This window comes from Camelina sativa, chromosome 11, assembly GCF_030686135.1.
Source record: "Camelina sativa cultivar CO46 ecotype springtype chromosome 11, ASM3068613v1".
In the NCBI taxonomy this organism is placed as follows: Eukaryota; Viridiplantae; Streptophyta; class Magnoliopsida; order Brassicales; family Brassicaceae; genus Camelina; species Camelina sativa.
In genome coordinates this window covers 34,328,509-34,355,401 of record NC_141890.1, presented here as the reverse complement: position 1 = coordinate 34,355,401, position 26,893 = coordinate 34,328,509, and the positions used below count along the sequence as shown (strand labels likewise).

Here is a 26,893-nt window from a genome sequence, read left to right as displayed (position 1 = left end):
CACATCTGACTTTGAGCAGTCCTCTACCTCTCGCTAGCATCCCTTTTGCGTCCTTTCTAGCTAGAGAACATAGTCAGAGAATCTCCGTCCAGATCAGCCAAGAACTCCTTTGGCAACAACTGTGGTATAACGGCAGCTTCTACGTCGTCATTACCCCGCAAAGTCCATATTGTCAAAAGGCTCCTCCGCGTCTTCTTCCTTAACTCCTTCTGCCGCATTAAGAGGAGTGGGGGAGGAAGGGAAATGATATTTATTGGCTTCATCTTCGTTTCGGGAGACTCTAGATGAGGCAGAAGTAGTTCCAACAGAGCATTTGGAGGAGGAAGAACACAACTGAGCATTTGGAGGAGGAAGAGGAACGAGTGGAGCCGCCGAGAGCCTTGCATTCATGGGGCATGAATGGTTATGCTCAAAGGTGTAAGTAATAACTAACATGTTTGGATCTGTTTGGCAACGTTCAACTTCTTTTCTAGCTGAACAACCTCTCAAGCTGCTACATTTGTAGTAACTCCTGAGGAACAAATAATTAAATCCTTAAGTAAACATCATACACTTAATTAACCATAATCTAATTAAACATGTATGTAGCAGATACAAGGTCACAACCCATTTGATCACTTGTATATTTGTACCTTGGATAAGGAGAACCTTTGATGGGTTTTTTACCGTACTTTCGCCAAACCCCTTCAGAAGCAGCTACATTTTCACCAGACTGGCTGGCTGGATCCACTAGGTAAACCACTCTCTTTTCTCTTTTTTTTTTTTTTTTGAATCTAATGTTAAATTATATTCAAAGAAAAAATTACACGCTGCACTAGAGGTTATAGCTGAAAACTAAAAGATTGAAACAGAGTTTAGCGATAAAAGAAAACTAAAAACACGCCTGTAGCCACACTTGAAAAGCCTCATCATACCGACGATCCCCCAACCGTCCAATCGCCAGGAGCTGATCCCGAACTTGCCGATCAATCCATCCAACCAAATATGTAGCAGAATGTGGCAGATCACCATGTCTTCTGCCATTGCGTTCACGCCAAATAGTATACACCACCATTTGAAAGACGTACCTAAGGAGGAAACCTTCAACGCGGGGGAGAGTGGAGAGCGATAGGTGAGCCATGACAGCAGACCAATCCGTAGAAAAATGAGCCTTAAACAGCCCCTTGGCGAGAGCCGACCACACCCCAGAGACAAAAGAGCAAGAGAAAAAAAAGGTGAGCTCGCGTTTCTAACATGGAGTTGCAGAAAACACAATTTCCTGCAGCAGTCCCATTCCACATAACCATTCGATCCCCTGTCGGAAGACGATCTTGTACAGCTAACCATACACAGAAAGAGAATTTTAGTGTGCCATGCGTAAACCAAACCCCCTTATGCCATGAGACCGTATTAGCCATAGTTCGGATATGATTCCAAGTATCCTTAGTTGAGAACGTCGTCTTAAACACATCATTCCGACCTTGCCATAGGACTTGATCATCTGATTCCCGACGCAGGTCCCTTCGAGAACCCAGAGCCTGCTCTACAGCATTAAGTTGGTCGCCTCTGTGTCGACGCCGATGTCGACGTGAAACCCACACTTCAGCCAAGGAAAGCTGTTTGCTTATCCCCAAATCAATAACCCCTCGATCCCCAAACACATCCATGAGTCTACCCAAATCCGACCACCAATCATACCAAAAAGAGATGCTTTGTCCATTCCCCACATCAATCTTACAGAAAGTTGTTGCTATACCCCGGTATTTGAGAAGCTTCTTCCAAATCCAAGAACCCACACTGATAGTCTCTGGCACCGACCAAAAGGATGCCCCCTTTAACAAATTTGTCTGAACCCATTTAACCCATAGAGAGTCACCTTTAGACACCACTCGCCAAATCAACTTCAATAAATATTATTATATGACTAGTGTTTATCTCTTTTGCTGGTCAGTGTAATCTATATTGTAATCTAACGCTAGTTTTGTGACCAGTGTAATCTATATTGTAAACACTGGTCACAAAACTAGCGTTAAATTACAATATAGATTACATGAAGTTCAAAGCTGCTTGCTTATCTTTTTTCTCTTCCTTCGTGCATCCATCGTCAATAAATATTATTATATATTAAAACCCATGTAATCTATATTGTAATCTAACGCTAGTTTTGTGACCAGTGTTTATGAGGGAATCAATGAGTTATCGTGTACATACCGAGTTTTCATAATTTTCCTTGTATTGATCATGGAATTATCTCCCAATCTCAAAATCTTCTTAGATTCTGTATGGAGGATTTCTTTACACACACGACGTAACAAACAATGCATAACTATTTCCCCATTGGTTGATACACGTATGAGAGACCTATCAGCTAAGACCTTCAGCCCATAGCTAACGTCCATGTCAATAATTTTATCAATAAGTGGTGCCACCAAACCAACACCTTCGTCATTGAACAAACCCGCTATGCAAAGAAATAAAGCTTTATCTATCTCCTGTAAACCATTATAACTGACTCTAGATACTTGTCCCGCTAGAAATAAAGCTTTATCTATCTCCTGTAAACCATCATAACTGACTCTAGATACTTCTTCACCTTCATTACCAGAAACCTCCATCGCATCCAGGGACAAAACTGGTGATATATTCTCGAGACTTGTATTGCAACTTGCAGCAGTAATTACACGGACTCCACATCTTGTCACTGTGAAACTAACATCTAGAGGCTTTGTCTGTTTGTTGACAGGAAAGAACTCAAAAACAACTAAATCAGCCCAGATATCAGGGTCATTTTCTTCATCAGTACTTGGAAGCATGTTGACATCACAGAAGACAAACATATGATCCTTTTGAACTTTTGGAACAGTTTTCCCTAGAGCCCAACAATGTAAATTTTTTTGTATCCTATGAGACTGGCCTTGCTTGTTTTTCCATTTGCAAACATAACTAATGCCAAAACCAGTAGGATCACAGTAAACCTCCGAAAATGCGACTTCCACCAGCATAGCAAAGCCCACAAGTGTGTTCCTCCAAGAAGGATTTAGTCGTGTCATTACAGAAGATCCTAGTTGCAGATCAAGTTTGGAATTCTGATTCGCATGTGACGGCGCACAGAAGCTGAAAGCCAGAGCTTTATTGGGTTCCTGTTGGAGTAATGCAAAAAAAAAGTCAGATAATCAGATATGATACGAGAAGAATGTGGCTGGGTGTACATCTCAGGCATTGCATTGATCTAAAGAGAAGAGAGAGAGAGAGAGAGATGAAGAGAGGTACTGAGACAAGGATGATTACCTGCTGACCCTCTCTTGGTATGTGTTCTGCATTAGCCAGCGCTTTCACTAAAAAATCGTTGACCACTTGCGGAGAAAGATCAAAACAATTACTAAATAAGTAATGCACAGGAAGCTTCTCGAAGTTCAAACAAATTGATTTGAGAGAGACACAACCATGCGCATTAAAGAATTCTATACTTTGAGGAAGTTGTGGCACTTGTCTTACTGCAGTACCAGCAAGATATAACTCTTTCAGGTTCCGTGGGAAACCCTGTATAGTCTCAAGATCTGAGCAACCAGAAAGATCAAGAACTTTAAGAAGTTCTAAATTATCCATGTTTGGCAGACTTCGCAAACGAGAACAATCTTTCAGTTCCAAGAAAATAAGCTTGCAAAGATTTTGATTAGATGTGCTCATTTTCATCAGGCTTGCTAAAGGTTTGAGATCACTTTGCTCAAGGTTTGAGACACCTGAAAGACCCGGGATTTCAGCCAGAAGATTCAAAAGCTCTCTGTAGTTTGGCTTAACAATGGAAAGTGGTAATTCTATTATGCCAGTCCCCTGTAGATTCAGTGTTTCAATATTTGGGGGAATCTCTGGGAAACTTTTGATCTCTGTGCAACCTGAGAGATTTACAACTCGTAGATGTAGTAAATGACCTACGGCTGGGAAACTCTGCAGTCTTGTACAACCTTGGAGATCAATTACCTCAAGATTTTGAGCTTTTAAAATATCGTCAATATCAACTAGTTGCTGGGAATGACAAAGCCTGATCGTCCTTAACATCTCCAGGTTCTGGGGGAAAAAAATAATAACAAAATCTGTGAAATTAAGATAAAGGAGAGAGACACATATTTGAGTTTTCTTACCTTGGTTCCACCCCAAAGATTCTTAAGTTCACTGTATGGCATGTTGATTTCAACAAGGTGTATAGGATCAAATTTTTGAGGCAGAAATTGCAGAGGATAGTTCTCCCAATGGAGAAGTCTTAGCTCATTAGGAAGAGAATAGAGAGAACCTTCGAGGACACTGATTACATGATGAACTTCAGGATTGGAACTATAAATCTTGAGCAATCTAAGGTTCAACATATTATCAAAGGCAGCAGGCTCAATATCAAAACATAAGTTTGATGTGTCCAGAAACATGCCTTCGATTTCTTCAGTGCCCTGAGAGAATATTGGAAGTTGATCATATTATGATGTTGGCTGGCTCATAAAGTAGGTTAAATATAAAACTATCAAAAGATTACAGACCAAAGCATGTTTGGAAGTTGTTTCTCGTTCTCCATTTTCTTTTCGTTCGTTATTATTTTCTAATAAAGCTTTGATGCACCAAGGTTCCCACAGTCTGCTGCGCCTCTTAGTCTGTCCTGTTTCTATAGTTATTATTTTTCGGCCAGCATTTTGGATCAAGTTATGCATCCGCACTCGGTTTTCTGAAATAGCCACCAGACACTTCTCGACAAGAACATCGATTCCAACATGTGGAAAAAAACCACAACTCTCAAGCAGTTGCATCACGTAGTCGACATTTTCTCCCTGAAAGAAACAAGCAATGTCCAGAAAAATGTTTTTTTGGCTGTCATTGAGTGTGTCATAGCAGCTCATGATTGCATCAACAAACTTAGTTGGAGGACGTTCCTTGAGTTCGAGGGATGCTGTCTCCATTTCTGGTGGGATTTTCTTACCCTTCAGCTCGCTGCCATAAATATTGAGAGCTAATGGATGCCCATTAGCATACTTAATCACTTTCATTGACACCTCGTGGAGCTTCTGCTCTGCTTGGTTGTCTATAGATGCACACAAAGAGAAGAGCTGAAGAGCCTCTTTCTCATTCAAACCCTGAACCTCATAACATTTGATCGACTCGACAAAGGCGAAACACCTGTTTATCTCTGGAGGTTATGATGATTAGGCTTTTGGGACCAAACCAGTCAAACCCTCGAAGAAAAGACTCCACAACCAATGGATTACGCACGTCATCAAGAACAACAAGAACTCTCTTATTGTTCAACTTGTCTCTAAGCAAGCTCAATTTCGGAATGTTACCGGGCTTATCTTTCAAAAACTGTTCCTCCAGCAAACGATAGATACCCTTCTCTTGAATAGCTTTGGTATAGTCTTGGATAAAACAAGAAGCATCAAATCCGCCAGACATTTGGTCAAAGACAGCTTTAGCAAGTGTCGTCTTGCCTATGCCAGGCATACCCCAAATTCCAACACAGCGGATTCCAAACGGTTGCTTGGAAACCATGTTTTCAATCTCCAGCAGCTTCGGATAGATCCCAATTCGTTCCATAGAAAAGAGCTTCTCATACACATCTCTCACAATCTCTTTTACAAGTTGGGAGTCACTACATTCTTTCCTGCACAATATTTACTCTCAAGTAAAGGAACAGCAATTTATCGAAACATTACACCAGCACATCATAAAAGTTTTGGCAAATTTGAAACTAATGGGAGGCTTATCACTTTATTTTGTTCCACGATTTGTAAGATTTAGAGCTTACCATTCAAGTTACGCTAATTCAATGGAAGGATTCACTTATTTAACACAAGGCAGTGAACGATACTTGCTCTGCTATTCATTTATAACTGAGCCTTTTAACTTATGTGAAAAGCTTAAAGAGAAGAAGAAGAAGAAGAAGAAGAACGTGAATACCTGGTCTGGTGGACTAATGAGAAGCCCTTCGAATCCAACGCGCTAACCCATAGGTTCTCTATTGATCTGACGCCGTACAACACCGGAACCACGGCCTGATCTTTGTTCGTCCGGCACTCGAGAACCTTCACGAACTTGTCAAGGCATACCGTACGGTTACTGGGTAAAATCATCACAGAGACCTTGGCTCTCTCAATCTTTGATTTAGACTCGTCGGAAAGCAGATCGTCGCTATCGATGAACAAATCGTGTATGCCTTTACGGCGGAGAGCTGCGGAGAGGTGGCTGACGAAGGAGTACCGTACCTCCTCTACGCAGCTGATGTAGACGATTTGCTCACTCTCGGCCATGATTTTAGAAATTGTGCTGGTGAGGGAGTCTGGGTCGCACCTGAAACTAAACAAACTCTTTAAAACGATTGTGTTCGCTGAGCACTCCATTCTAAAGTCAAAACATTAAAAAAAAAAAGTTGTTAAAAAAAAAAAAAAAATAATAATAATAAAAAAAAGACTCAATGGGTTCGTACCACTTTCCAATAAAGTCACTCTCTCAATCGTTCTATCATCCATCTTTCATTTGTTTGTTGACCTGCTCTTGTCTGGATTTTATCTTCTTAATACCATGGTGGTGTCCTCCTCCTCCTCCGATCTCCCACCGCAACATCAAGTTTTCATCAACTTCCGTGGAGAGGATTTACGCCTCGGATTCGTCAGCCACCTCGTCGAAGCCTTAGAAAACGATGACATAAAAGTCTTCATCGACAACTACGCAGACAAAGGCGAACCTTTAGAAACACTATTAACGAAGATACAGGAGTCTCGAATCGCTTTAGCTATCTTCTCCGGTAAGTACACTGAATCAACATGGTGTTTGAGAGAGCTTGCGATGATTAAAGATTGTGTGGAGAAAGGTAAACTAGTTGCTATTCCCGTCTTCTACAAGTTGGATCCATCAACTGTGAGAGGCGTTAGGGGACAGTTCGGTGATGCATTTAGGGATCTTGAGGAACGTGATGTCACCCAGAAGAAAGAGTGGAAAAAAGCTTTGAAATGGATTCCTGACTTAATTGGCATCACTGTGCACGAGAAGAGGTAACTGATTAAACCCCTAAAGCTCGACCCTTGAGTGATTACAATGGTTAGATTAGTTTAGGAACCTTTATTGGTGATCTTATTTTCCTCATTTGTGTTGCAGTCCTGAGAGTGAAATACTCAACCAAATCGTCAAGGAGGTTAAGAAAGCGTTGAAGAAAGTTTCGTCGGAAGGAAGCCCAAAGGCCACTGTGGAGCCATCAGAAGATATCGTCACTCGGAATAAGACTTTTGGAGGCGAAAAGGATAAGACTTTTGGAATCAAAGAACGCCTCAAGGAGTTGGAAGATAAGTTGGATCTTGTTAAATACAAGGGAACTCGTGTCATTGGAGTTGTTGGGATGCCCGGGATTGGTAAAACCACACTTCTGAAAGAGCTCATTGAGAAGTGGAAGGGCAAGTTTTTTAGGCACGCGTTAGTCGATCAAATCCGTGAAAAGGCAAATAACTTCAGGTTAGAGTGCTTGCCTACACTGCTTTTAGAAAAGTTACTACCGGAGTTGAATAATCCTCATATAGATAGTATTGAAGAACCATACAAAACTCATAAGGGTCTGCTGCGCGAACGTAAGGTTCTTGTCGTTCTTGATGATGTTAGTGGAAGGGAACAAATATATGCTCTTCTTGGGAAATATGATCTTCACAATAAACATGAGTGGATCAAAGATGGCAGCAGGATTGTCATTGCAACAAACGATATGTCTTTATTAAAGGGTTTGGTTCATGACACTTATGTGGTCAGGCAATTAAACCACATAGACGGCTTACAACTTTTTCGCTATCATGCCTTTCACTGTGATCAAGCCATTCCTCCAAAGGTGGATTTCATGAAGCTTTCTGATGAGTTTGTGCATTATGCCAGAGGCCATCCACTAGCTCTGAAGATATTGGGTAGAGAACTTTATGAGAAAAATATGAAGCATTGGGAAACAAAACTGAAAATACTCGCTCAAAGGCCCACTACTTATATTGGAGAGGTCGTGCAAGTAAGCTATGATGAATTGAGTTCGGCGCAGAAAGATGCATTTCTCGACATGGCCTGTTTCAGATCGCAGGATGTGGATTATGTAGAAAGTTTACTGTTTTCTTCTGACCCTGGATCTGCTGAAACAATAAAAGTCCTGAAAAATAAGTTCCTGATTGATACTTGTGATGGCCGTGTGGAGATGCATGATCTGCTGTATACATTTTCTAGGGAACTTGATCTTAAACCATCCACTCAAGGTGGTAGCAAACAACGGAGGTTGTGGCTTCATCAAGACATAATCAATGTACAGCAAAAAAAAATGGTGAGTGTTTTTTTTGAACACCTAGTGAGACTAGAAGTTCCTATAGATTTTTATTGTTCTCAAACTTACACTGTTTTTCTTTTTGCTGATATTGTTCTCGTTATTGTTGTTATTACCAGGGAGCTGATGATGTCAGAGGTATTTTCCTAGATTTGTCTGAAATGAAGGGTGAAACAAGCTTAGACCGTGAACACTTCAAAAATATGCACAATCTCCGGTATCTCAAGTTCTACAATTCTCATTGTCCTCACGAATGTAAAACCAACAATAAGGTAAACCTCCCTGATGGGCTTAAGCTACCATTGAAAGAGGTCCGATGCCTCCACTGGCTGAAATTCCCATTGGATGAACTTCCAAACGATTTCGACCCAATTAATCTGGTTGACCTTAAGCTGCCATACAGTGAGATTGAACGGCTTTGGGATGGTCTTAAGGTGTGTTTCTTGACAAACAGTTTCTTAGCCTTTTTGCGTTATATTAATTAACCTAGGTAGTTTTTTCTGACTGGTACATAAATGTTTTGCTGTCACAGGATACACCAGTCTTAAAGTGGGTGGATCTCAATCACTCAAGCAAGTTAACCAGCTTGTCAGAGTTATCGAAGGCTCAAAATCTTCAAAGATTGAACCTTGAAGGGTGCACAAGTCTCGTATCTCTTCGAGATGTGAATTTGATATCTCTGAAAATTCTCACCCTCAGCAACTGCTCAAACTTCAAGGAATTTCCGTTTATTCCAGAAAATCTAGAGGCTTTATACTTGGACGGAACAGCGATAAGTCAACTTCCTGACAATGTGGTGAACCTCAAAAGACTTGTCTTATTGAATATGAAGGACTGCAGAATGCTGGAAAATATCCCGACCTGTGTTGGTGACCTGAAATGTCTTCAAAAACTTGTACTCTCTGGTTGTTTAAAGCTCCATGAGTTTCCAGAAATGAATAAGAGCCCTTTAAAAGTTTTACTCCTGGATGGGACATCCACAAAAACGATGCCGCTGTTACCCTCAGTGCAGTATTTATGCTTAAGCAGAAATGATCAGATCATCTACATTCCGGCTGGTATAAATCAACTTTCTCATTTAACACAGCTGGATTTGAAGTATTGTACGAAGCTTACATCTATTCCGGAGTTGCCACCAACTCTCCAGCACTTAGATGCACATGGCTGTAGCTCACTGAAGAATGTTGCAAAACCACTTGTCCGGATCATGTCAACCGTGCAGAACCATTGCGCTTTCAATTTCACCAACTGTGGTAACCTAGAGCAAGCTGCAAAGGAGGAAATCACATCATATGCTCAAAGGAAATGTCAGTTGCTGTCAGATGCTCGTAGGCACTACAATGGGGTCTTTCTCTATATTCTAACTCTATCTCCATGTCGCTCTCTGTATCACTCTGATTCTTATATTTCAGGAAACTCCACAATAATGATTTTCATTTTCAGGGTCGTAGTTCAGAGGCTTTGTTCAGCACTTGCTTTCCTGGATGTGAAGTGCCTTCGTGGTTTGGTCATGAAGCAGTTGGATCTCTGTTGCAACAAAAACTTCTCCCACATTGGCATGTCAAGAGGCTTTATGGAATAGCTCTCTGTGCTGTAGTCTCCTTTCCTGACAGCCAAGATCAAATCAGCTGCTTCTCGGTGGCATGCACCTTTAGAATAAAAGTTGAAGGCAAGTCTTGGGTCCCCTTTACATGTCCAGTGGGAATTTGGACTAGAGAGGGAGACAAGAAAGACAAAATTGAGTCAGATCATGTTTTTATAGCCTACATTAGTTGCCCACATACAATAAGGTGTCTCGAAGACGAGAACTCTGATAAATGCACTTTTAGTGAAGCCTCCCTTGAGTTTACTGTGACAGGTGATACAAGTGGGATAGGAATATTCAAGGTGTTGAAGTGTGGTTTGAATTTGGTGTATGAAAATGATAATAACAAGAACAGTTCTCACTGGGAAAAGTATGATGTTCCTGTTGAAGCGAGCTTTCAAGAACTAGAATACAGGATAATGGAGGAGGAAAGAAATATAAATAAAGGAAGATGTGACGATAGACGGCCAAAGAAAAAGCGAAAAACAAAAAGGGATGATATTATGATAATATCCACTCTCACTCAAACATGTGTCTCAAGTGTAACTCCAAGAATGGAAGATAAACTGAGTGGTTAAGCAAAAATCTCCAAGGTGGGATGATATGTTTCAGGTGAACCACATTCTTACAAACACTCCAACTAGTAATTAAGCAGATTCGTGTATTGGTAAATTGTGGTTCATGAGAGTTGTCTCTAGGAGGTGTATCATCGAAGAAAGATACAAATATCATTGGTAGAGCAAATCCATATGGAGCTGTTGGGTTCATTTTGCTCTCTGTGTGAAGTTAAAGCATCTGCTTCAACCAAAATCCCTTCTTTTACCATCAAGCCAAAGGACTTGGCAGAGTGATTTCTGTTTACCTTCTCTTTTGCCATCACTTTATTTCCTTATGAGTTCAGTATTTCACGGGACATCATGCCAAGTTACAAAGCAGAAAGGTAATATTTTATATAAGACTTTAAAGGATGCTTGAAGTCAAGCTCAACTGTCACCTTTCAGCCCTGAAGCTGTTGTACCGGGTAAGATTGATCCCTCTGTTGTTTGCTTATCTTCTATGTGTAACAAAATAACTCAACGTGTTAATTATAAGGGTTCTAAGGGGTTTATGCTGTTACTAAAGGAACCTGTTCTTGACTGCAATCTTTTTTTGTTTCCTAGCTCTGAATTTAGAGGAAATGTCCATTGATGTTCTTGGAAAAGCTAATGATGATTAACCCAGAAGACGCACACTTGAACATGATGGGGCAGACAATTTTACAAGAAAAATGCTGCATTTTTAGTCAAGCTGAAACCTGGTGCGCCTTTGGTAGCAAGAGCCTATAATCCCTACTTCGATATTCACATGATTACTCTATAGGTTAGCTTACATATTTTCGTACACTTTCTCTATGATTCTCGTATTTCTCTGCTGTTTCTTTCATGTTGAATTTTCTTTTTACGCCTAACCAGTAACTAGCAAACTTAACCGTCTCAAGCTGTGCTTACAAAAACCAAAAAACAACATTAAAAAAAAAAAAAGTTTTCAAGTTAGGAAGAGAAATTTGCTTAGACTTGGAATGGTTGCAAAATGTAAAATCCAAAAACCAAAATCTATAATCCAAAGACCACTAAAGAACTTACAAACATTCATGTCCCTTAATAAATAAAATCATTGCTGAAATATATCATCCTAAATTTTTCATATACAAAACTCCAGAATTTTTGGCCATTCTGCAAAAAAATTTAAGCATAAAAAAAATCATTTACTGAAATTCCGAAAACCTTTATTTTTCCTGAATATTACATGCAAAGAGAATTGCAAACAATTTATTAAAAAAACACTGTAAATTACTATAGATTAGAAATAGTTAATTTTGGTTTTCTTTTTGTTTCTGTCATCTTCACTAACGAAAACAAGATTATCTCCATTAGTTTTCTTTGGCAAGTGTGCCCTTAGCCGCTTTCAAGATGCGTAGCACATCTCTCATGTTCATCCGTTCACCAGCTGCATACGCAGTGCAAGCCAAACCAACTTCCACAATTTTGTTAAGGCAATCAATTTTTGTATGAAGTTGTGCACCATAAATATCGTCCATGAGTCCTTTAAGTCTAGGGTCAATCACCTCCACAATTGCATTATTTTGCAACCCATGACTTATCCATTTCACCAAACTTTGATCTCCTTGGAAGCTCTCGTCCATTGGGCTTTTCCCACTAAAAAGCTCTAACAACATCACTCCAAAGCTATACACATCTCCTGCTCGTGATGGCTTTTCTCCAAGTCCATACTCTGCATGCATGTATACCACAGAATATATATAGTTCATAAAAGCGGCTAAGGGCACACTTGTCAAAGAAAACATTTGTCAAAGAAGATACAAGCATCGTGAATTCATGATCATCAAATTTTTTTATTTAGTTATAAAATTTACTAGGTAATTCATATGCCACAGAAGAATTTATTGTTTTAAATTGAATAAAATATAAAAATTAATATCCGAGTACACAGACCTGGAGGAACGTAACCAATGGAGCCTTTCAAGACGTGTGTGGAACTTATAGAAGCATGGCGACCATCATCAGATGCATTGAATAACACACGAGCCAGTCCGAAGTCTCCAACCTTTGCAACCATCTCTTCGTTTAGAAGGATATTGCTTGGTTTCAGATCACAATGAACAACAGGAACCTCACAATCATTGTGCAAATAATCCAACGCAGATGCAATGTCAATGGCTACATTCACTCTTTCTTCAAGACTTAAACCAACACTCCCATCAGAGTTTACCTTCCTGCCTTTAATCCATTCTTCTAAGCTCCCATTGCTCAAAAACTCATACACCAAAGCTAGAAACTCACTGTTTTTAAAGTCTATGCTTGAGCAAGAAGTTATTAGTTTCACAAGATTCCTGTGCCTTACGCTCCTCAAAGTCTCACACTCTGCTATAAACCCTTTATAGTATCCGTGGGCTTTGAGATCAATGACTTTTACCGCGACATCAACTCCACGTATCAACCCTTTGAATACCGATCCAAAGCTTCCAACGCCAAGAAGATTTCTAGAATTGAAACTATCAGTAGCTCTCCTCAGCTCATCATATGAGACATTCATAAATGGTTCCTTCGAAAGTGAAGTACTTGATGATGCAGATGTGATAGACTTTTTTGCTTTTCTTCTCAAAAGCAAGAAAGATACCACGCCTATCGCAATTAAACCTACCACACATATAACAATGGTCACATTCAAAAGCTTTTTGCGCATCCGAGTTTTTCGACAAGTGGTGGGAGTGCATAGCTTCAGATTTCCCTCCAAAGAAACGTTACTCTTATACTTAAAAATCCCATTACTTGGGATCCATCCTTCAAGATTGTTGAATGAAAGATTCAAAGACTTTAGAGCTTGTAAATCTTGAAGTTTCAGGGGAATAAAACCAGAAAACTGGTTTGAAGATAGATCTAGAAGCTCTAAACCTTTCAGTTCTGCTAATGTTTCCGGAATTGGTCCAGACAGATGATTCCTAGCCATGTTTAGCTTCTCCAAGCTCTGACAACCTTTGATAGAAGAAGGAACGTTGCTTGATAACTGGTTATCAGAGAGATCTAGGCTTACGAGGTTTTCGAGGCGACTTATATCTTGAGGAATAGGACCAGATAATAGGTTGTTAGATAGATTCAAGATTGCACTCAGGCTATGAAGGTTGAGAACTCCATTTGGTATGCTTCCATTTAGTATGTTGTTGGATAAGTCCATGGATAGAACATTCTCGAAGTTTTCAAATGATGGCGGGATCATACTTTCGAGCCTGTTATGAGATAGATTAATCTCATTTAAGGCGCCAAGATCACCCAAAGAATTTGGGATTCTTCCACCAAGTTGATTTCTTGCGAGTTCTAGCACTTGTAACCTTTTCAAATTCCCAATCTCTTGAGGGATTTCACCAGTGAGTGAATTGTCACTCATGTTAAGGAGTGTCAAGCCTGTGAGATGGCCAATAGATTCAGGAATTTTACCAGTGAAGCGGTTTCCTCCCATGAAAAGTTTCGAAAGATTCTTCGAAAGATTGCCGATAGAATTGGGAATAACACCTTCCAAGAGATTTCCATCAAATGCAAGGAAGTTAAGTTTCGAGCTATTACTCAAAGATTTGATGAAATGATCGAGATCTTGGTCTTTATCCCAAACTAACTTGTTGAATCCAACATTGTACATTTCTAGAAATGGGAGTTTGCCTAGTCTTGATGGTACGGTCCCTTCTAGAAGGTTATGTGCAGCACGGATTACCTTAATGTTTGTGAGGTTATATAGAGAATCTGGAATCTCGCCGGTGAACTTGTTGAAACATATGTTGAAAACCAAGAGATTAGGAAGTGTCTCTCCTATGTTGCTTGGAAATTGACCATATAAGTTGTTTGCAGCAAGAACCAAAGAGACAAGAGAAGTTATGTTGTAAATAGAAGGAGGAACTGTTCCAGTGAGGTTGTTTATGGTGAGATCAAGGACTTGTAGCTTTTGAAGACGACCTAATTCGTAAGGTATTGGACCACTAAGAGAGTTTGTACCCAGGCTTAAAACAGTGAGTGATGAAATGTTTGAAAGAGATGGAGGAATTGGTCCGTAGAAAAGATTTTTGCCCAAGTTTAAGATATTGAGGTTTTTGAGATCACCAAGTTGGTTTGGAACAAGACCAGTGATCGTGTTTGAGGTTAGATCGAGGATGCGGAGATTGACTAACTTGCTTAAGTTGGAAGGTAAGGATCCTTCTAAGCTGTTGGAGCTTAGATTAAGAACCTTTAGACGGAAAAGATTTGTGATCTCTTTTGGAATTGTACCTTGAAGTTGGTTATTTTGAAGTTGAAGAGATGTGAGAAAAGAGAGATTACCAATACTTGGGTTTATGGAACCGGTGACACCGTGACTAGAGAGGTTGATGGAAGCCACTCTTCTGTTTCGTGTGTTGCAAGACACGCCAGTCCAATTACAAGGAGATGTGTTTTGGTCCCAAGAGAAAGAAAGGGTTTGTGGGTTTTGGCTTATGTGAGACCTAAACGAGATCAAAGCTTCTTTGTCCGTATTTAGAGAAAGAGAAGCTGAAGCAACAACGGTAAATGTTGAAATTAAAAGCACATATAGAAGAAAAGACTGACGAGTGAAATTGCATAGAGGATGATGAACACTCAACCCCATTTCTCTCTGTTTTGCATATGTGAAAAGATCTAAGAGAGGTTTGACGATTTATAGTGATTTATCGGAGTACGTGTTTGGTTGGAACAAGTTTAAATTGGAGTTACGTACGTATACGTCGACCTGACGTCTTAAATCAAATACAAAAGACCATAAGCTTGCTTGACTATATTATGTGGCCTACATTATTGACACTATTTTCTTTCATGTTTTCATACCTTAACTCAAACGTGTGACACATTTTTTATACATTATTGACATTATATATATATATATATATATATCAATATATATATATATATATATATTTTTGTTGAATAAGTCAATATATATATATATATATTATTTTTTAATCTATCAATATTTTTTCACCCCTGTTGAACGAAGTGATGCACAAAACGTATGTTTTACTTACTACGTAGTACACTATTCAACAAAAAAAACGAAGAGGAAATTGCAGTGCAACTGTAGCGAGACATTTTTTTGATAAATAGAACCAGACACAAATTTTGATACGTAACGTTTGATTTAAATTTTCTGAAAAGATCAATTAAATTATTATTCAAAAACTATATGAAGTAATTTACTGAAGTGCTAGATGAAAATTTTTAATCTTATATTATTCTATTTTCTTTTAAACTATCATTTATCATTTATATGTAATAATTGTTGATTATAAATATATGTTTTGTTATTTAGCCCCCCTATTTTTTTCCCCCAATTTGTGTTCTTTTTTGTTTATTTATGTGCCGAACGTACGTCCTGATTAAAACTTAAACAAAAACATTTTAAATTCATACTTATAATTTGCTATCCACATCCCAAGCTGTGTAGACATTATTAATTAATATTAACTTATGAACCTCAAAACCTCCTCTGATATATTGATCGATCAATATAGCCACTCGTTTTTTCCGTGCAAAGAGAAGAATGAGTCATAGGGTTTTTCCCTTTTGATAAGAGAAAAAAAAAACAAAAAAGAAGAAAAAAACACCCTTTGACTTATTCTCTTTTTTGACTTGTTCTCCTTTTGCAATGTAAGATTTAGACGAAGTATGACTTTTTCAGATGCTGTTAATTTTTGGTAGACGGTCCGAGGTTCACAAGAACTACACGTGTTTTCATTGTTGGTGTGGGATTTTGTATGTAAACCCTGCGTCGAGCTGATCAGTTTAGTCAAAAAGCCGGTGTGATGGGTTTCTACCGGTTCTAGTGAAAAAGCCGGTTTCAAATACACAAAGACTGGACCACCAGAATTCGGTTTAGTGATGAGAGAAAAATAAAATAAAAGAAATAGACTTTACTTACTCTTCCCCTAGTTTCCACAGTTATTTGGTAACGTGCAAAATAACATAACTGTGGGACCGGGAGACATGCGTTATACAAAAGTCACAATGAGAAAGAAAAAAAATATACATATTATATAATAATATATCTATACATATTGTTACAATTCGAGCTGTGCGTACAAGATGGTTGCCATTCGGAAGCCTATGTTTCTTTGTTACTTTGTTACTTTGTTAGTAGGATCATAGATCGTTGTTTACATTCTCGTATTTAAAAGACCTTGATGTCTAATGAGTACCGCATGCAGACTTAATTTTTTTGAGAACAGAGTTTTCTCTCTGAATTAGACTAACAGTATCAGTAACAGGACAATTCCTTCTCACTTGGAAACGTATAAGACGACCACTACCACTTGATTTATCACTGTGAAGTTCATCTCCCAAACCCAAAAAGAGTCCACAAAGCTAAAATAACCATATCAAAACGGGAAGATCTTGAAAATAAACGCCAAGACCATCAGACCAATGAAAACTATTGAGTTGGAGCATTATATTCGATAGACATATTAATGATGGAAGAGAAGGAACGAGGTTGAGAAGCAGATGATAGAGACAAGGGACAGAGCCGGTGTAAAAATATCAAATATAATTACAGTCCCTGTTCAATTTTTTTAAAATGGACCTTAATTACATATAAATTTGTTTACTATGTTGACTTTGTAAAAACTTTTCTGTAACTGAAGTCACTTTACTATGTGACTTTGTAAAAACATTTCCCTTAAGTAGTCACCTTACAGAAAATTAGCACGTCAACATAATTTTTGGAGATTTCGATTTTATTAGTTTGAGTATATATATTGATAAGAAAGAAACGGTATACACTCCATTTCTTAACTTCCGATTATTGATCAAGGATATGAGATCAGTAACAAGTGATCTGAGTATCCTTACGATTGTCCATACGACTGTCCGTACAAGTTACTAATGGGCTATTGACCGTATGGGAGAATGGTGAAAACAGAGGCCCTATAAATATCAAGACACATTGAAAAAGAAGGATCCAGAAGATGGGAATTGCAGACTGTCATAGAGAAAAGTCACATGTTGTCTAGATGAGCGAGATAGGCGAGTCAAACAAGGCACAAGTCGCTTTCAGTTGGGATGCTCGGTAACAAGTCCATGTTAGGTCCTTTTCATTCTTAATGCCCATGTACCGGCTATATGGTGCAGTAGTACCTATATATGTCTTGTAACCCACAACTGATTTTTACTAATCTAAGAACCTATTCTTTCACTACTCTCTTTGCTCAATTCTATTTCCGCAATTCTAACATGGTATCAGAGCTGGTTTGTTGATTCTGGACAATCCAACTTCTCTATTCTATCTATTCTACTTGTTTACTCAGTATAATTCTTCTCATTCTCTGTTCTACTCTACTATGTTCTTACGATAACTTCTACGGGTAAAAACTTTGTCCAAAGATCCATACTACTTGAACATGGAGAATTCGAAACCACTTGTGTTACCAACTGTTCTTAAGGGAGGAAACTATCTCTTGTGGTCAAGAACCACCAAAACCGCACAATGTGGCCGCGGACTTTGGAGCCATATTGAAGGAACAAGAGCTCCAAAGAAAGCCACCAAAGAAGATGGTATAGAAACTACCAAAGAAGACGAAGAGGAAGCTAAGCTCGAAGAAGAATCCAAATGGTTTCAAGAATATCAGACTGTTCTCTCCATACTCCAAAACTCCCTTGAGGCCCCCATTCTCGAAGCTTACTCATACTATGAGACGGCTAGTGAATTATGGGAGACACTGAATAATGTATTTGGAAACATATTTAATCTTAATCGAGTCTTTGAAGTTAAGAAAGCTATCAATGACCTAACTCAAGAAGATATGGAGTTCAACAAGCACTTTGGCAAGTTTAGATCTCTGTGGGCAGAATTCGAGATGCTCAGACCAAACACCATGGATCTGGCGGTTCTTAATGAGAGAAGGGAACATGATAAGGTCTTTGCTCTCCTTCTAACTCTTAGTCCGACCTTTAATGACCTCATTAAGCACATCCTTAGGGAGGACAAACTACCTAGTCTCGACGATGTCTGTTCACAAATTCAGAAGGAACAGGGCTCACTCGGTTTGTTTACTGGAAAAGGTGAGCTTTCAATGGCAAACAAAGGAACATATCGACCTGATGAGAGAAGATCAAAGGGAGGATGTGAGCATTTCAAGCGTAAGAACCACACCAAAGATAAATGTTGGTTCCTGCATCCTCATCTAAGACCAAGTATGACTAACAAGGAGCCCAGAGCCAACATAACCAAATTCAAAGACGAACAGAGTGAAGCCGGTGCATCAAATGATGGAGAAGGAATGGTGTCAGGAGATTATGTGAAGAAATCAGACCTGAAAGCCTTCTTCAAATCTCTAGCTACCATTAAAGACTCCGGTAAAACCTTCTTCACTCATAGTTCGAATAGGTCTCTTGTTGTTGACTCTGGTGCATCACACCATATGATTAGTAACTCGAACCTACTTGACAATATAAAACCGGCTAGAGGTAATGTTATAATAGCTAATGGTGATAGTATTCTAGTTCAAGGAATTGGTAGTTTAAGGTTATTTGATAAAGAATCAAAAGCTTTCTACATGCCTAGGTTTACTTCCAATCTTCTCTCTGTTAAAAGGGCAACAACTGACCTAAACTGTTATGCTATATTTGGGCCTAATGATGTTCAATTTCAGGATATTGAGTCTGGAAAATTACTTGGAGAAGGTGGTACCAAAGATGACCTTTACATTCTTGATGACACCTCACCAAGTGCCTCTAAATCTACCTTTGCTAGTTGTTTAAATGTTTCCTTCAATGCTATGTGGCATGCTCAGTGTTCTAAAATGCGGCTTACGCGGGTGCATAGGCGGCGGTTATACGCTATACGGTGACCGAGCGTCTCGAATTTTAGCTATGCGGTAATTTAGGCGGTTTTAAATAATTTGGACGCCTAATAGCGTTTAGGCGGATATTATGCGGTCTACGCGGATGCCTGTACGAATTCTAGGCGCCATGTTGACTAAAATGGTAAAAAAATACTGCAATTAAATATTGTTTAGAATAACATTTTTGTTTCAAATAAATATTATAATTAGTCTCTAAAGTCTAAACTTATGATATTTAATTTGGTTCCAAAGTAAGTATAAACTTATATTTTGTCAATTTTACAAGTTTTTGAATGGATTATGTTATTTTTTTGGTTTAAAATGTGAGAATTATTATAGATTTTAAACTATTTTGATAGATAAGAGTTTATTGAATATAATATTTGATACCATATTTTTGTTTTATGTTTTTCTAAAATTAAAGTGTATAAGTTTTCATCCTATATATATATGTAAATATTATTTTTATATAAATATATATTCATATATCTAAAATATATAATCCGCCTAGATTCCGCTTAGGCACCCGCATATACGGCTAGGCGCTAGGCATTTGTCCACCGCGTAGCAAGCATATAACGCGTTTTAGAACATTGGGCATGCTAGATTAGGCCATCCTCACTCTCGAGCACTTGAGTTGATGATCCCTAATGTTTTGTTTGATCACTCTAGATATGAAGCTTGTATTCTTGGTAAACATTGTAAAACTGTTTTTCCTAAGTCTACTACTATCTATGAAAAATACTTTGATCTAGTTCATTCAGATGTGTGGACATCACCATGCATATCTAGGGACAATAACAAGTACTTTGTGACTTTTATTGATGAGAAATCCAAATTTAATGCTAAGATCAAAGTGTTTAGAACAGATAACGGGGGCAAATATACAAGTACTCGATTCAAAGAACATCTATCCAAACACGACATCATGCACCAAACAAGTTGTCCGTACACTCCGCAACAAAATGGAGTTGCAGAGAGGAAGAACAAGCACTTGATGGAGGTTGCACGCTCAATGATGTTTCACGCTAATGTTCCTAAACGATACTGGGGAGATGCAGTGATGACAGCGTGCTACCTCATCAACAGAATCCCAACAAAAGTGTTACGCGATGTGTCACCGTTTGAGGTACTGAACATGATAAAACCATCCATTGATCACCTTAAAGTATTTGGTTGTGTGTGTTTTGTGTTCATACCAGGAGAGCTTCAAAACAAGTAGGATGCCAAGAGCACCAAGTGCATGTTCCTCGGCTACTCAACCACACAAAAGGGATACAAATGCTTTGATCCCACCAACAGCCGTACATTTGTATCACGCGATGTCAAATTTCTGGAAAGCCAAGGTTACTTTGATAAGAGGGACTAGAGCGACTTGGAAAACTTGGCAACACCAACTGATAGATCGGCTAGTCTCAAGTTCCTTCTTGATCATCTTGGTGCTCCATCAAGAATTGAAACATCATTGCCGATACAAGGAGACACGGCTTCTGAAAACTTAGAGGAAACCTCGACTGAGAATCCGGAGCCTCCAAAGAATCCACTGCAGCTCTGCTCGACTTAACGGTCAGTGAGTCCAAGGGGGAGAATACAAATCCACCAGGAGAAGTAGAAGAGGTGGAGACAACTCACCAACCATAAAGGCGTAGTGCTCGTACGAGACCTCCTCTGTCTACTTGGAGAGATAAAATATTTTTACTATAAAAATCAAGCCGTTGCTCATCCGATCCAAGCAGTATGTTCACTTGCACGACTACCAGCTGACCATCAAGCATTTCTTAACAAAATCGAGGAACATAACATCCCAAACACATATGAGGAAGCTAAAGAAAGCAAAGAATGGTTAAATGCGGTGGACGATGAAGTGGGAGCCATGAAACGCAACCATACATGGGATGAAGCTGATCTTCCACCGGGAAAAAGGACGGTAAGCTCTAAATGGGTTTTCACAATCAAATATCTGAGCAATGGAGACATTGAAAGATATAAGGCTCGACTGGTGGCACATGGCTTCACACAAACATATGGGGAAGACTACAAGGACACATTTGCACCATTAGCCAAAATCCATACGGTAAGAGTTGTGTTATCTCTTGCTACTAACCTATCTTGGGAGTTATGGCAGATGGATGTCAAAAACGCCTTCTTACAAGGAGAACTAGAAGAAGCTCCACCAGGTTTTGAAGACACTATTGCTCCTGGAAAGGTGCTACGCCTAAGAAAAGCTATATATGGTCTAAAACAATCCCCAAGAGCTTGGTACCACAAGCTAAGCACTACACTCCTAAATCATGGATTTAAGAAGTCTCACATGGATAATACCCTTTTTACTCTTCAAAGCGTCGAAGGTATTGTTGTTGTTCTCATTTATGTTGATGATTTAATCATCTCTGGAGACAACAAAGAAGGTATTAAAGAGGTTAAGAATCATCTTAAGTCCGTTTTCGATATAAAAGATCTTGGAGAACTTAAATATTTTCTTGGGATTGAAGTATGTCGCTCTCCGGAGGGCCTATTCCTATCACAAAAAAATAAACTCTTGACTTGTTATGTGAGACAGGAAAGCTAGGAGCTAAGCCAGTAGACACACCACTTCCTGATGGATACCAAGTTGAGCGAAAGGGGCAGAGGAAAGATCCACCATATGAAGATCTCTCTCACTACCGGCGACTTGTAGGTAAGCTAATATATTTGACTCTGACTAGGCCTGATCTTTGCTATGCTGTGAACCAGGTGAGTCAATATATGAAAGCTCCTACAACGTATCATTGGAGTATTTTGGAGAGAATCCTTCACTATCTTAAAGGAAGCCCTGGACAAGGTATTTGGATGGGAAAGAACGCCAAAACCGAACTTGTGAGCTTTTGCGATGCTGATTGGGGTGGTGATAAGACGAATAGAAGATCTATAACAGGCTACTACACTTTCATAGGAGGTAATCTAGTCACGTGGAAGACAAAGAAGCAAAAGGTGGTCTCGATGTCAAGTGCATAATCAGAATATCGAGCAATGAGGAAGCTTAAAACCGAGCTCACATGGCTAAAGGCACTACTCGAAGATTTAGGCATCAAGACTTCCACTCCTATTACTATGCATTGTGACAATCAAGCAGCTATCCACATCGCAACCAACTCTGTGTTTCATGAGAGAACCAAACACATCGAGTTAGACTGCCACAAAGTTCGAGAGAAGATTGAGGAAGGAGTCACTCTTCCCTGCTACACTCCAAGTGAAGATCAATTAGCCAATATCTTTACTAAGGCTGCAAGTCACAAGGTTTGCTCACATATCTATGGCAAACTTGGACTTGTGGACCTTATTCGTCCCTGATCACAAATCCTCTTTGTCCGTGATGATCACACTCTTTTTCCCTTGATATAGTTTTGTCCAACTAGGTTTTCTATATCGAGGTTTTTAACGAGGTGGTATATCACAGAGCTCCAAGTTTAGCCATTACCTCGACTAAACTTGAGGGGGAGTATTGATCAAGGATATGAGATCAGTAACAAGTAATCGAGTATCCGTACGATTGTCCGTACGACTGTCCGTACAAGTCACTAATGGGCTATGGACCGTATGGGAGAATGGTGAAAACAGAGGCCCTATGAATATCAAGACATATTGGAAAAAAAGGATCCAGAAGATGGAAATTGCAGACTGTCACAGAGATAAGTCACATGTTGTCTAGATGAGCGAGATAGGCGAGTCAAACAAGGCACAAGTCGCTTTCAGTTAGGATGCTCTGTAACAATTCCATGTTAGGTGCTTTTCATTCTTAATGCCCATGTAACGGCTATATGGTGCAGTAGTAGCTATATATGTCTTGTAACCCACAACTGATTTTTACTAATCTAAGAAACCTATTCTTTCACTACTCTCTTTGCTCAATTCTATTTCCGCAATTCTAACACCGATGCACTGTTACAAAGAATAGAGCCACCGGCACATCAACAATTCATCAACTCTATCTTCCTAAGCGACACATATGTCACTCATTATCCAACAAAGAATGCATGACTAATACAATCCTTTCCCCTCTGTATATATAGGCTAGCTATACAATAATAGTTCTGTTTGCGCACATTGGATTATATGTTCGATCGTGTTTATGTCATTGTAAATTTTTAACTGTAGAACGAAGAAACTGGTGCACAAAAACACAAATTTTATTAATGACATTTTATTTTTCATTTCTATTTTTGATATGTCCATACTACAGATATAGCAGAATCACTTTTCACAAAAGTGAAGACATAAATATGTAAAAGTAAAAAAAAAATAATGGATATTCGAAATGGTAAAAGTAAAAAAAAATGTAAAAAATATTGATCAATACAGTATTGATAAACAATATAAACCTGTAAAAATACTCACGTTCCATATAACCAGCAAGCAATCAAATTAATGCATACAAAATGCATTAAAGTTGGTGTTTAAAACGAATTACAACGCCTTTGACCATAAGCCCTGACCTCCACATATTGGCTTCGTGTTCATACAGTGAGAAGCTGATCTCTCCTACGCTCTCCTTAGACATAATGAACTCACCGGCCGAAATATCTAACCATTGCTTCCCAATGTGTTCCACAAAGCTCACACTCTGCTCTTGAGGTATCTCGCTACCACTAGGCACGACCAACTTCAGCTTAACCGGGGCCCAGTCCCATCCATAAGCTTCATCTTCTAGCTTAACCACGAATATCACCTCGTACGTTATTCCTAGAGACAGGTCTTTTGTGTCGAACTTTCCTGACACGTCTAACCAGCAAACTTGATCCAACAGCGCGGCTTCAACGACTTCCTCGCTGCAAAAAATAAAAAAATAAAAAAAAATAAAAATACCCGTTTATATATTAGAAGAATGGTCTATATAATATATATTATGGACATATCAAAAATATAATTGGAAAATAACATATCATTAATAAAATTAGTTTTTATGTGCACCAATGTTCTTCATCTATGGTTAAAATTTACTATTAAATAAACAAAATAAGACATATAATCCAATGTGCATAATCATAAACTTTAGATCAATGCTTTGTTCATATGCATCACTTGCACTGAGTTATGAGTTGCACATATAAAAAATAACTCTCATGACTAGGATCTATCACGTATGAAATAAAAGAGAGCATATATATAAAACAATATTTAGAAAACATTAACAAGTCATTCAGTTGCTAACTGATTTATGAGTTTCATATTCATAAATCTTGACAAAATTTCTCGCTAAAATATATAAAATTTTTGTATGAAAAAATGTAAATTAATGAAAGTTTTAGAGCTCTTACTTGGGTTTCTCGTTTCGGAGAGGGATCCAAGACCAATATTCAGGGTTATCGGACCATGTGATAGAGAGATCCCTTGCATTGATCATGAAGACCTTGTCGTTTTGTTTCTTAAGAACCCAAAACTTTATCTGTCCAAATGAATATAATCTCTCGTTGAGTTCATATAACGATATTAACAAGCATGTAGAGAAAATATAGAAAATGCGAGAATGTAAAAGTTAGATTCTAACCATAAAAGCCATGGCCACTGCAAGTGAGAATAATTCGGCGGCCACTGCAACTGTGGAATCGCGTTTCATAATGTCAAAGATGACCACAGCGATAATTAGACATGTCGTGGCCATCTGAACAGAAAGCATCTTCTTCATTGTGGTCTTCTGGTAAACGTTTTCTCTATTGACTGTTGCAAAATGGTATTTTGGAAGGTTGTTTATATAGAAACTTCAGTGGTGATCTGAAGTTATATAATATGATTTTATTTTCTTCTTTGGCTAGCCACATAAAAATTATTAAAAATAATTATAAAAAGAAAATTAAGTGTGGTCGTTTTTGGAGCTTTATCACCTAACTGCCGAATGATGATCAACTAATATAGATTTTGAATTTAGAATTAGCTAGAAGACAGAAAGGTCAAGTCAATTTTGTCGAATGAATATACTTGATGACCTTTTATATATAGTAGTAATACATTACTGTATTTTTAGTTAACAGTATCTTATAGTAATGCCTATTAGAGATAAAATCAGAAAACCCCATATTCTTTAGCCAAAATACATGAAAGGATCCAATCCAACTATCTAAGTAAAACCTTACTTTCTAAGGAAGCTTTAGTAACAGCCTATATCCAACCAGGGTTATAGTCTTAAGTTAATACAAGCATTTTCCCAGTCCCACCATACAGAGATATGATCATAATTTCTCCATATATTATGTCATTTGATTCCTTGACGAAAAGTTGTTTTATTCGATAATGTGGTGGCCTAAATAATTTTGTTACCAAAGTTCATAACTTCAAAGCCTTCTTTCATTAATTGTGGCTTCACGGATATATATAAATATATAGTAACTAGAATTGGTATCCGTGTAAGCGCGAGATTTTAATTTTTTTAATCTATTAATATAAATTCTTGAGCTTGAATATAATCATTCAAAATTTTAACGATAAATCTTTATAGATATACGTCATGTGGTAATATTAGGAAAAATAATTAACATTGATGACTACTTCAAGATCTTTTATAAGTAAGAAAGTTTATTTCTTATTCATATTTCATTAAAATATTTTTTTAAGGTTTTAATGTTGATTGATTGTTGATCTAATTGTATATATATTTTTTATGATTAGATGTTGATCTAACATAACATTATTCCATATAAACTTGAATATACCGAATCTCATGAATATTGCTTAGTGTAATATAATATCATATCGTTATAACATCTTTACCGAACATGCTTTACCCATCGAAGTAATTGCAACGTACCATAAACGACCAATTCATGAACATGTTTATCTTATCCCACTTTCCATGATTATATGGCCAAACGGTTAAACCCGACTTGGAATCTAATAATCTATTTAATAATGTGTGTCATTTATTTTTCTACAAACTCATTCGTTTCACACGATTAATGAGATGTCAGAGATTTTAATTTTGCCATTTGTAATTGTGTATTATTATCTTTTCAAGTTTTACTAATTTATTTTCAAACACTTTTAACTATAATTCTTTCGTCATTATTGATGATGCACTCCTTTTGACATCTACTTATTTCCACCTTCTATTGGCTCACATATAACACATATTAGACTATAAAATGATTTTCAGGATATATTATGTAACATCCGTGTTCTGGGAATATAGTTTGGGATGTGTTTAGTAAACCAAAGGAGTGGATTTCAATTGATTTTTGGTTTAAATAAATCCTGGTTTAAATCATATTAAACCAAAAATCCTTAATCTCTCTCGTAAAGTCATGCCTCCTCTTTTTTTTTTGCTGGTGTCGATATTGTTATCAGAGAGAGGGAGAGAAAGTGTGAGAACCCTTGTTTTTTTGGTATAAAGGAGGAAGAGAAAGAGATCAAGCTTTTTCTTTAGAGCAAGGAGAGAAACAAAACTGTTAAAGTTTGGGAGAAAGAGGATCCGACTGCTCAAATCGTTTTGAAAGGTATTGATTTTTGGTAGGGTTGTAGCTAAGAGATTTTCGTATACTCTGCTTTTTACAGAAGTGAATTTGAGTTAGTATTCTAGGAGATATCTGGCAGTTTCGTGGGGAGTTTCTTCTCAGTCGCAGAATGAGAGCGAGTGTTTTGGGATCGATTGCGGTTT

General features: G+C 38.1%; 4 protein-coding genes across 5 annotated transcripts; 1 reads left to right on the top strand and 3 right to left on the bottom strand.

Moving 5' to 3' along the window:
* Positions 1 to 56: 56 nt before the first annotated feature.
* On the bottom strand, positions 57 to 6,345 carry LOC104724924 (disease resistance protein RRS1B). The gene is given in 9 exon segments (XM_019232618.2): positions 57 to 158; positions 160 to 511; positions 633 to 773; positions 2,191 to 3,119; positions 3,268 to 4,044; positions 4,119 to 4,418; positions 4,506 to 5,105; positions 5,107 to 5,617; positions 5,914 to 6,345. Coding segments are annotated over 9 exon segments (4,062 nt in total). The 5' UTR covers positions 6,264 to 6,345.
* An 11-nt stretch (positions 6,346 to 6,356) lies between these two features.
* LOC104724922 (disease resistance protein RPS4B) lies at positions 6,357 to 11,340 on the top strand. 2 transcript variants are annotated; one of them, XR_015571233.1, is made up of 6 exons: positions 6,357 to 7,004; positions 7,108 to 8,293; positions 8,413 to 8,727; positions 8,826 to 9,638; positions 9,737 to 10,899; positions 11,039 to 11,340. XR_015571233.1 is itself a non-coding variant. In XM_087472057.1 (5 exons), the coding sequence occupies exons 1-5, from the start codon at positions 6,535 to 6,537 to the stop codon at positions 10,454 to 10,456; spliced, it is 3,504 nt and encodes a 1,167-aa protein (XP_087328183.1). In that variant the 5' UTR covers positions 6,395 to 6,534; the 3' UTR covers positions 10,457 to 11,020. The 2 variants fall into 2 exon arrangements, 1 of the variants encoding a protein (XP_087328183.1); XM_087472057.1 differs by lacking the exon at positions 11,039 to 11,340 and having other exon boundaries at positions 6,395 to 7,004; positions 9,737 to 11,020.
* Positions 11,341 to 11,621: 281 nt separating this feature from the next.
* LOC104724923 (uncharacterized) lies at positions 11,622 to 15,084 on the bottom strand. The gene is made up of 2 exons (XM_010443494.3): positions 12,371 to 15,084; positions 11,622 to 12,149 (listed from the first exon to the last, which is right to left on the bottom strand). The coding sequence occupies exons 1-2, from the start codon at positions 15,042 to 15,044 to the stop codon at positions 11,788 to 11,790; spliced, it is 3,036 nt and encodes a 1,011-aa protein (XP_010441796.1). The 5' UTR covers positions 15,045 to 15,084; the 3' UTR covers positions 11,622 to 11,787.
* Positions 15,085 to 23,414: 8,330 nt separating this feature from the next.
* LOC104724921 (uncharacterized protein PHLOEM PROTEIN 2-LIKE A4-like) lies at positions 23,415 to 24,964 on the bottom strand. The gene is made up of 3 exons (XM_010443492.2): positions 24,794 to 24,964; positions 24,564 to 24,691; positions 23,415 to 24,074 (listed from the first exon to the last, which is right to left on the bottom strand). Exons 1-3 carry the CDS (start codon positions 24,929 to 24,931, stop codon positions 23,690 to 23,692), a joined length of 651 nt encoding a protein of 216 aa, XP_010441794.1. The 5' UTR covers positions 24,932 to 24,964; the 3' UTR covers positions 23,415 to 23,689.
* Between the last annotated feature and the right edge of the window lie 1,929 nt (positions 24,965 to 26,893).